Genomic DNA, 11062 nt, shown 5'->3' with positions numbered 1-11062 from the left:
ATACATATATAATGTTCATATATATATATATGAAACTAGGGAACTAATGAAACTTTCAGGTACATAGTAATAGCTAACATTTAAGGCAAGCCTGGGGATGCCTGGGTGACTCAGTTGATTAAGCATCTGCCTTTTGGCTCAGGTCATGATCCTAGGGTCCTGGAATCGAGTCCCACATAGGGTTCCTTGCTCAGTGGGGAGCCTAATGCTCCCCCGGCTTGTGCGTGTGCTCTTTCTCTATGACAAATAAATAAAATCTGAAAAAAACAAAACACTATGCTACCCCTTTAAAAATAAAAAGGGCAAGCTTACTCCATTTTATCTACTATTCTAGCTACTTTGAATGGACTATGCTATTTAATGCTTAGAATTACCCTATGTGGTGGGTACTGTAATTAATGGGCAGGTGAGTAGGGTGAAGTTCAGAGACCTCGTCTGAGTTCACACAACTGTGGGGGACTAGAGCTAGGATTTGAGTGCAGGATCCCATTCTTGACCCTGTACCTTACTTTTAACCACCTGCTCCCTTCGTGCTAGAGGTATAAGTTCTGTTCTGTACTATTTGAATTCTCTTCTTTAATCATATTGGTTCTTCCTTTAAGGGCTCGTGCAATTCTAATTGGAATCCCGATAAAATAGGGATTTTATTGCTTGACTGATAAAACTACTGCAGTTTTTTTTTTTTTTTTTTTAAGGTTCCTGATGTTCAATTGCTCACCATTCTTACTGTTGGCACGGGGCACCCATCCAACTGTTAGCCCACACACAGTGTTGGGAGGTTGGGCAGCAGGGATTTCTGCTAAATCCCTCTTTTTTTCCCTTGATCTTTCCTGTGGCAAAAAGCTCCTGCAGACTGCCTCTACTGGACTGGTAGATCCGTGAAGGCTCAGTCCTTTCTAAATGCCATACCCTGGCTGTCTGGTCTCTGGTTCAGATGTCCTCAGGCGCTGTAATCATTAACTCCTGCAGGAAGCTCACAAGACAGATTATCTCTCAGAGCGTCTGCTTCTGCTCAACTAGACGTAGCAACTAGTGAAGTCCTGAGATGGAGAGAAGGCAGGAGAGAGATGGCGGTGAGGGGGTGTCAGGACTGGAGCCAGGTGGCAGGGGGCTAAGGCTGAGGAGGGAGATTGGCTTGTGGAGTGCTGTGTCCCTGACTGCTGGCTGTATGGTCGGTTCTGGTATCTTCATGTCACCACAGGGGGTCTTGGACTACATAGGCAGCCCCGGGGCCAGTCTTGTGGTCTGGGCAGTCTGTGGTCTCCTGGCCATGATGGGCGCTCTGTGCTATGCTGAGCTGGGTGCTCTGGTACCCAAATCTGGGGGGGAGTATGCCTACATCCTGCAAATCTTTGGCTCCTTGCCAGCCTTCCTGGTTATCTACACGTTTGTGCTGTTGGTCAGACCAGCCGCCATCGCGGCCATCTCTCTGAGCTTTGCTGAGTATGCAGTGGCTCCGTTCTACCGTGGCTGCTCCTCGCTGCCGCAGGCTGTGCTCAAGGGTGTGGCAGCCATCTGCATCCTGTCGCTGATGCTGGTCAACTGCAGGAGCTCGAGGCTGGCCACCATGCTGACGAATGTGTGCGCGGTCGCCAAAGTGTTCTCGTTGTTGGTCATCGTGGGGGGTGGGGCTGTGGTGCTGGGCCAGGGCCGTGGCTACACGGACGCCTTTCTGTTTGCCTTCCACAATACCACGCAGCAGCCCGGGCGCATCGGTATGGCCTTCTACCAGGGACTGTGGTCCTTTGATGGCTGGAATAATGTCAACTACGTGATGGAAGAGCTCAAGAATCCGAAGGTGAGTCCGTACTTCTTCAGGGCATGAGATCTCCAGACATCAGCAGTTCCAATTATTGTTATTTAAGCTGACAAGACCATGAGACATCAGCTGAAAGTGGGGGCTCCCTTTTTGCAGTCCTGAATGCCAGCCCACCGTCTACCTTAATTTGTGTATGGAATTATATGAGTAATAACTTCCCAAGTGAGCATGGAACTTTATAGGATCACGCCTGAGGTCTCATTTGCCCTGTGAGGTATGTACTCTTCCCCATTTTTCACATGGGAAAACTGAGGTTTAGAAAGAGGGAAGTGATTCTGAGGTCATGTGACTAGCAAGAGGCCATGCTTGATGACTCAGCTTGTTCTCTATCTTGATAGTTGGGACATGCGGACTCTTGAGTTATTATGGAAATTAACTCTTTGCTGTAAATATATCTGCTTAGGTTGCTACTTGTTTTCTTTTCCTTTTTTTTTTTATTTCCTGCAGGAATCTTTAATTCTCAGAGGATGAGAACTGAGTCTTTTCCTCTACCCCCTTGAGGCTGGCTAAGGGGTCTTTACATGTCTCAGCTCTCGATAAAAAGCTCCCTGAAGGCGAGTGTTGGGAGAATCTGAGACAAGGAGCTTGGAGACTGAAGTCCAAGAGAAGAGAGAGATTGGGGTGAGGGCTGGAGTTCAGGGACCCAGTTTTTATTCTTGCATGTAAATCCCTGTGCTTCGTCCCTGGCCTGTGAAACAAGATCTTCATAGCTGCCCCGTCTACCTCACGGGGCTTCAAGGTGTCAGATAGCATAACCACTTGTGCATGGAGACAACAGCTGTAATTTGAGGTGAATGGCTAGTGTGTGCTCAGGTTGGCTCTGGGTGGGGTGGGAGCTATAGGGAGCTCATGGGGAGTAGACTACTCTCTCTGAACCCAGGCCCTGAGCTCAGAGCTGGTTGAGGGAAAGAGCAAGGGGGCCAAAGATGAGTGAGACAAGCTCCCATGCCATAGAGCATGGATTAGCCACCTTTTTCCTGTAAAACATCAGAGAGTTAATATTTTAGGTTTTGCAGGCCATGAGGTCTCTGTCAAGATTACTCAAGTCCGTTGTAGCATGAAAACAGTCATAGGTAAACAAATGAGTGTGGTGATGGCCTCCAAAAAGTTTAGTTACAAAAACAAGCAGCAGGCTGGATTTGGTCCACAGGCTGTAGCTTGCTGACCCCGGGTGTGTGTATGGAGCATTTTTGACAAATGGGGGTTTCAAAGCAAAAACAAAGCCATGGCTCTGAATGCTGGACATTCGAAAGGCTGGTTCTCACTCCGCCCTCTGAAGCACATGTTAAGTGTATCTTTGTGTCACACTTTTTTTTTCAAAAAAACTGCAGAACTTGTGTCAAACCTGGGCCAGTCTTATGAATCTGAGCGAAGAGTTAAGGTGTTCAGGAACGAAGCCAGGAAATCTCACTGTTCTTGTGGTACACGGTGGGGCTTTGCTGTCATAGCTCATCAGCTGGCAGGTGCACTGTCCAAGATGAGTTAAGTTTAAAAGCACATGAGGTCCACTTCCCTGGGACTTAGCATGTGGCTGGGTCATGCGTGGTGGGTGTTTGCCTGCTGAGGGTCCCCCACCATGAGGCCCGTTGTGGGGGGCAACCCAGGACTCTGTTCCCCCAGCCCATCTTTGCCACAAGTGGCATCTTCTGGACCAGACAGAACACACTTTCAGGACTGGAAAGATGAGGAATTTGCTTTCATGCCTATGTGGTGGTTGGGGCATCTTCCTTTGCTTTTAGGTCCCCAGTTTTGAGAGCTAGAGGGGATGTGGAAGGACCCATTTTATATGAGACTCCATTGCCATCCTCCTGGCTTCCCTTGCACATATCTGTCAAGTGACCTGCTAGGTCAGCGGACCAGCCTTCCTGGTTGCCTGGGGCTGAAGCGTTCCCAGGAATGCTGGACTTCTGGGGCTAAAAGCATGACAGTCTCAGGCAAACTGGGCTGAATCGGTCACCTATCTGGCCCCCACCCTTAGAGGACAGGACAGGATGGGACAGAGGCTTGGGTATAATAAAGCTTGCCTCTGCTTGCTGCTGCAACTCAGAAAAAAGAGATCCCCAGGAGGCAGAGCAATCAAGCAGGCCTTCCATATGTGGTGGGTTAGAGTTGAACTTTGAAGCGCTGATGAGGTTTGTGGCAAAACAGCCATGCAGAAGCAGTGTGAACAGGAACTCAGAGACTCAAAAGAACAGGGCACATTTGTGTCCCAAGGACATTTGAAGGAGGCATGAAGACAGTCCCCGAGATCACTACTCTGTCCTCAGTGCCCCCATGCATTTCCTCCCATGCTTCCCTCCAGAGTTTTCTGTGGGCCTGAAGAAAGCTCTGGAAATTAGTTTTTTTATATCACTTTGAAGAACAGAAAATATACTAACCAGGAGAGAGTCTTAAATGTGGGAAAGGTCTTACCTTACAGTGGACAAGGAGGTCTGTGTGGGACGGTGGTATAACTCTCCCCCGGACGGCGCTGTGCCGAGTCCGGAGGAGAACTCCCTGCCTCTTGGTACAGCATGACCACTTCTCTGTTTCATTTTGTGTTACATTGTAAGTGTCAGTAACAGCAATGCCAGGTTCTGGTGTTCCGTTTGGTATGGAGGGGAGAGGCCCTGGGCTCCTCAGTGCTTGCCTGCCCCTCACAAGGCTTATAAGCCAAAGGACACCTAGAGAAAGCTTTTCCTTCCTCCTACTTTGGAGTCTAAAGATGTCTATCCAGGGTGGCCTACGCCTGGGGAAAGTTGAGTACTTCCGTGGGCCCCAAGGGAGACCCCTTCCTTCCATTTGCTCTTGGCTCCAGGATGATGGCCAGGGCTGGGGGTGTGACGTGGGAGGGAGTACACTGATGTACCCAGTTTTCATGGATTCCTACATTTTTTACTGGAGGGTTCCTCCAGTAATGGAGGATTCCTCCATTTTTACTGGATGCCTGCTCAGTCCCTTTCTTTTATTATTTTTGAAAAATTTATTTATTTTAGAGAGACACCAAGTGAGCAAGAGTGAGCATGAGCAGGAGGGGCAGAGGCAGAGGGAGACAGAGTCTCCAGCAGACTCTGCGCTGAGTGTGGAGTCTGATGCAGGGCTCAATCTTGCGACCCTGAGACCATGACCTGAACTGAAACCAAGAGTCGGGCACTTAACCGACCGAGCCACCCAGCCCCTCAGTATCTTTCCTGGGAGACCATGGGTCAGATCGGCCCTTAGCTCCCAGTTCAACCTGCTGTGAGTTCCCAAGGCCCCTCTGTCCAGGCCCTTCTTTCTGTTTCTCTTCGATGACCCTCACACCTCACAGAGGCAGAGCAGTAGGGAGTCCCACTTTACAGATCCCCAGTGACCCCCAATTTCCAGTTGAGGAGATGGAGGGGCAGAGTGGGATCCTTGGGAGTCATGGCCTGTGGTCTGGGCCTGCATTCTGGAGACCCAGAGATTGGGCAGGGTTGGCGTGGTGGGCTTGGAATATTCCAGCTGGAAAGATCAATGAACAGCCAAGAAGGAAGATCTTTAACTTTCTTGTCCCTTCTCTGTGCCTCTGCTCTCACAGGTGTCCCTGCTGGGAATGCCCCCACCCCCATCAGCGGGAATCTCTCCTGTTCTTCCAGGAGAGCCCGGCATATGGTTCTGCTCATTCTGGAAGTTCTGGTGATAGCGCCTCTCCTCACCCCACTCCTGTCAGCCCCTCTGTACCTCCACTGCTCTGACTGGTTAGTGCCCCTCAGGGCCTCCCAGGACAACTGTTCTTTGTGTGTCCACGCTGTGGGGCTGTGAGCACATGGACGAGGGGCACACCCAGGGTCCGGCATATTCCCTGTGGCCAGGATAGGCTCAGCACTGCCCGGACGAGCGTGTTCTAGGGCCTGAGAAGGACCTACCCCCGCTAACATGGGGCCTCTTCTCCCGGATCTTTGCAGCAAAACCTGGTGTGGGCGCTGCTGATCGCCATCCCTCTGGTCACCAGCCTCTACCTCCTGGTCAACATCAGTTACCTGCTAGTGTTGTCATCCAGTGAGATCCTCTCCTCTAATGCTGTGGCCGTGAGCTGGGGGTGAGTAAGTCAGGTGATGCGATCCTTGGCCGCCGGGCAGACCATCCAGCCTGGGGAGGGATAGTGCCCCTTGTGCATTTCAGTTTGCCTCTAGATGTTTTGCTAGCTGTTTCCTGGTGGTTGGCCTCCAGTTTGCTGCTGGAGTTCCTTCCTTGGATTCCTCTGTTGTCCTAGGAACCAGGTGCTGGGAGCCTGGGCCTGGCTGGTACCCTTGGCTGTCACACTCTCCACGTTTGGCTCCGTCAATGGGATATTCTTCGGTGGAAGCCGTGTGTGCTATGTGGCGGCAAGAGAGGGCCACATGGTGAGAGATGGGGTCCCGGCCGGGCGAGGTGGGGGTGCTGCAGGAGGGCACTGGAAGGACTACAAAGGCTAAGCTTTCTCCTGCCTGAACTTAGCTCTGAGCTTAAGCCAGGCCTTCCCCTGTAAGACAGAGCCCTGTTCTTTCTAAGAATGGGATTCAAGCATCCCACGCCTCTCCATTTAAACTCCAATCCTTCGACTTCCGGGTTTTGGGAGATCATCATACAGGGTAACTGTGGAGCTTGTAGGTGGTGGGGATGTTTGTACACTCCGGGGGTGTGGGGGCAGTGGGTGAAGCCATAGGATTAGAGCCAATGTGGATGCCCGGGGGCCCTTCCCCCAGGGGGCTGTCCCTCTGGTAGCCTTTGCAGCAATGATGCTGGGTAACAGGCAGCTCCCAGGTGTCCGGGGCTGACAACAGCAAACATTCCATATTGTTCATCAGTCCTTGGGTCCCCCGTGGCTCTGCTTCAGGCTGGGGTTTTGTGTTCAGATTTCTTCTTTTGGGACTCTGAGTCTGTTCGTGTCTCAGGGACCCAGGCCAAAGTATGTTTTTGCCTAGAGCAGGTGGCAGGGGTTGAAGAGACCAAGCCAAACCACACAAATGTATTTTGAGCCTCTGCTGTGTTACTCCTGCTCACAGTTCATTGGCCAAGCCCAGCGCCAATGGATGGGGAACCAGACAGTATTTGTCCCATAGGGCTGGGAGGGGGAGACTGACTATTTGCTGAGTAATAGAACAGTCTACCACAATAACCCACAGTCCTACTCCATGCTCCACCGGCAACTGCCCTACCCTTTCCTCCCCTTTGTCTGTCTTCCCACCCTTGGTCCCTCTTCCTGTGTTCGGGATGAGCAATAGAAAGTTGAACGACCTGGCCAGGCACCTGCTTCAGCTCTCTACACTCTCTCCCAGCTGGGTCTTGGCTGGCCTGGAGGGATAGGTCCCCCCGTTCTGCATCATGGGCCTGGTTTCACCCCAGGTGGGCCACAGAGATCTATACCCAGAAGCAGTGGAGACTGGGGACTATTAGGTTGGGCCCACTGGTGTCCAGAGTGAATTTGCCGGGGAAGAGGACAGGAAGCTTCCCAGGGCATAGAGCTGCTCTGGCTCCCCTGGGGGGCTGCCTGACACCTGGCTTTGCTCCCAGCCCCAACTTCTGTCCATGGTTCATGTGCATCGCCTCACACCAACTCCGGCCCTGATGTTTACCACCGCAGTGGCTCTGGTCCTGGTCATCCCAGGAAACTTCAGCACCATCGTGAACTTCTTGAGGCAAGTGAGACTCTCCTCCCGTGTGGGTATCTCATGGTGCCTTTGTGTGCATGCTCACATACACTCATTCACATATTTAAAAGTCCTCTGTGTGTGCACACTCATGCACATGTGTGTGTATATATACATAACAAGCTTCTGGAAGCCCCTATGTGTAACTATCACATACATGTATGTATGTATACATACATATGTGCACGCATGCTTCTGGAAGCCTGAGCTCAGCCATTTCAGCCATTCCCTCCCTGTTGTATTTCCAGATTTTTTAAAAAAGATTTTATTTATTTATTTGAGAGAGAGACAGTGAGAGAGAGCATGAGAGAGGAGAAGGTCAGAGAGAGAAGCAGACTCCCCGTGGAGCTGGGAGCCCGATGCGGGACTCGATCCTGGGTCTCTGGGATCATGACCTGAGCCAAAGGCAGACGCTTAACCAACTGAGCCACCCAGGCTCCCTGTTTCCCAAATTCAAGTGTGTCTCCCTCCTGTCTTGCCCTGTTTCCCAAAATTCAATGAGACAAGGGTTTCACCAAGAGGCAGATGAGCAAAAGGCTTGTGCTGTCTTTGTTATTTTTTAATTCTTTCTTGTTCCTTTCCTCTGTCGCGGAGATCATGTTGAGGCCATCATCAGGCTTTATTCCCCACTACCTCCAGCTCTTGGCTGTGGCATGATTTTCCCTTTGTCGTCTGATCTGTGCTCAGGACTCTGGCCCAGCATATCTCTAGTGAACACAAGGCAGACTCACAGCCACACTGGGTATAGTCCGTGATTGGATTAAAGTGGGGAGATGTTCTGACCCCCTTTATTACCTTCTCTGGGGCAGAAGTGACGGGCAGTTGTGCCGCCTAGCCGTCCAGCCATAACTTTATGCCCTCATCTGAAGCAGGGTTGGGGGGTGTGTCCTCACACCCACAGGCGAGCGCACCATCTGGGTACAGAGGGAGTTCTCTGAGGAATTTTTTCACGCATTGTGTGCTCTCTCTTTTGTTGTCATAAGTATAATTAATTTCCTGGAACAGGATCTACAGTGCTTGATGTGACTTTCTTCAGAACACTGAGTAACAGACCTGGTTTTTCTTTTTATCTTCTTCCCATGAGAAAGGCTAAATTCATGATATGCCAAGAATAAATCAAACCCATGGTGAGCCCAGGGTTTCTTTAGACTGAGATTTGGGGGATGTGACCGAGAATGTTCCAGCACAGAGTGAGAATGTTAGGATGACCCATCCCAATGAGGACACAATGTCTCCCCATCTTGACTGCCTCCAGGGACAGCCTGGTCTGGACCCAGTCTCCAAGGGCAGGTGAGGTTTTCGTTAGACCTTCATCAGCCACTCAGCTACCCACACTGGCAAAGACAGAGGCCAGGGGCTGGTCTGGGTGCTCCACGGCCTACCCTGTCACCAGCTCTAAGGTAGGAGGATCTGCTATGAGAGTGTGGTCCCTGCGGAGAGCACAGGCTCCTTGAGATTCCACCAAACTCTTCCTTTTGGACACACACACGCACTCCCTCCTCCCTTCCCTCCCTCTGAAAACTGTCCTCTTCCGTCCGGCCAGGGGCAGGCAAGAAAGGTCCGATCTGAAGCCAGGTGGGGGCCTGGGCTTGTGTACTTGTCACTTGGTGACGGAAGATGAAAGAGGAGGGAATACCCCCCAGTGCCTTCTTGTCCTTGGTGCCCCAGCCTTGCCTTCTTTCCTTAGCCTCCATGGATAAGGGGCTGGGGGTGGCTGAAAGGCCTCTGGTGAGCTTGCACTTGTGCCCCGGGTTTGCACCAACAAGGCCAGCCCCTCTTGCAGGCCCAACCAGGGCAGGGCCTGGTAGCGAGTGGCTTCTGTTTGCCTTTCAGCTTCCTTGGCTGGATCACCTATGGAACCACCATTGGCTGTCTCTTGTACTTGCGGATAAAGAACAAGAATCTTCCTCGACCTTACAAGGTAGACTTCGGAATAAACGTTGGGCTTTCTTCAACCTTAGTCTGTGCATGAGGCAGATCATTGGTCCACAGCCTCATCCGGGGTGGCCACTGTCATATTTGGTAGAAGATGTCTGTCTGTATTTCCTGGGGAGGGGGGGATGAGGGACAGCTGGGTCCTAGGGCCTTGATTCTGCTTGCTGGGGACTCATTTCTCCTCTGGAGGACTCTCAGGGAGAACGATGAGAGACACGTGCCCAGAGGAGGCTCACACACAGTAGGACTCACAAAGCACAGAGAAGATCAAGCTGGGTCCCAAAGCCTTGGCTCCTTGGATGGCCCCCATAACCCAGCAGGTGGCTTTTCTGGCTAGGCAAGGTATGATGGCAGGGACAGGAAGAGGGGAGCTGGTGGAAGGTGGAAGCAACAGGCAGGCAGGCAGGTGGGAGGGACAGAGCCCAGGGGCCACACACCCTGTCCCGTGCCTCTCCATCATCCAGTCTCTGTGTCTCTGGCAGGTCCCCACCGTCATCCCTGTCATCATGCTTCTTGCTTCTTTCTACCTGGTGCTGGCACCCATCATTGAGCACCCCCAGACTGAGTTCCTGTACATCTTCCTGTTCCTGCTCAGTGGCATCCCGGTCTATTTCCTGCTTGTCTATTTCCGATGCCAGCCCAAGTGGTTGCAGATGGCCACCCTGTATCTCCAGCTGCTCCTGGAAGTTGCTCCAACTGTTAAAAATGTGGACTAAAGGACTGGACAGGTGAGCACTGCCCTTCTTGCTGCAGACATGTCTGTCCCCACGCAGGTGGCCTTGCCAGATTTTCTGTAGGTTGCGCATAATTCCAGTGAGTGAATGGAAGGCTAAATACAGCTACTGTGAAGCTTTGGGGGGCATCCAACCAGGACAGCATCCCCCTTTCTCTAAGAACTGTGCCTCCACAGTCACATTGGTATTATGTGGCTGCCTGCCTGGGTATAGCTACTTGACGTTCCAGGTGGGCAGCATGAAATACATTCCCTTCTCTGGGGATCTTGGAGTTAGAATTCTGATGGTTGCCTCATCTGAGGAACGGTAAATTCTGGAGGCTATGTGGGACTGTCTTCTCTTATGTGGGCAGAGTAGAGAAAGCCCCCATGGAGAGAGGAATGAAGATACACAGAGAAGTGGTGTTGAGAAATTCCTTGGTGCCTAAGAGCTGGGGGTATGACCTGAGCAGGCAGCAGCCTTGGTCCCTGGCTGCTTCTCAGTTCTGGTCTCTGTCCTTCTGTGGCCCAACTGCCATCTGATTGTCCTTCCTGCTTTTTTTATTGTCTGGGACAACGTGATACCTTATAATAAATTTCCAATTTTGGCTCAGGTGGGTTTGAGTGAGTTCTTATTTCTCGCAAATGGAAAAGATCTGGGTCTGACAAACCTTCTTCAGGAAGACATGAGACTTTAGTTCCTATTTAAAGCCTCCAAATGGCTTGAACAAAGAAAGAAGCAAGAGACAGATCCCTGGGAGGGAGGGATTTTGTTGGCTTTGGGTGAAAGGGAGGACGGTCGAATTTCTAGAAGAAAGGGTGGAAAGTTAGAACAGACCTCAGAAGGCTAATGCGGTGATAGGACTAAAGAGAGGCAAGGGGGCAGAGATATCTGGCTGCCCAGGGGAAAATGTGGGACAGGAAGGATGATGACAGTGCCTAGGAAGACTGGGGATGCAGGTTCCG

At 51.4% G+C, this 11062-nt stretch overlaps 1 protein-coding gene across 2 annotated transcripts; it reads left to right on the top strand.

Moving 5' to 3' along the window:
- Positions 1–975: 975 nt before the first annotated feature.
- LOC116596131 (b(0,+)-type amino acid transporter 1-like) lies at positions 976–10709 on the top strand. Of its 2 annotated transcripts, XM_032353210.1 has the most exons (6): positions 981–1798; positions 5725–5858; positions 6033–6162; positions 7313–7437; positions 9283–9370; positions 9867–10709. In XM_032353210.1, the coding sequence occupies exons 1-6, from the start codon at positions 1046–1048 to the stop codon at positions 10098–10100; spliced, it is 1464 nt and encodes a 487-aa protein (XP_032209101.1). In that variant the 5' UTR covers positions 981–1045; the 3' UTR covers positions 10101–10709. The 2 variants fall into 2 exon arrangements, with proteins under 2 accessions (XP_032209102.1, XP_032209101.1); XM_032353211.1 differs by lacking the exon at positions 7313–7437 and having other exon boundaries at positions 976–1798; positions 9867–10023.
- Positions 10710–11062: the final 353 nt, after the last annotated feature.

The sequence above is a fragment of the Mustela erminea genome, chromosome 7, assembly GCF_009829155.1.
Source record: "Mustela erminea isolate mMusErm1 chromosome 7, mMusErm1.Pri, whole genome shotgun sequence".
NCBI classification, from domain to species: domain Eukaryota; kingdom Metazoa; phylum Chordata; class Mammalia; order Carnivora; family Mustelidae; genus Mustela; species Mustela erminea.
The sequence above is the reverse complement of the archived record's forward strand: the minus strand, read 5'-3'. Positions and strand labels throughout refer to the sequence as shown.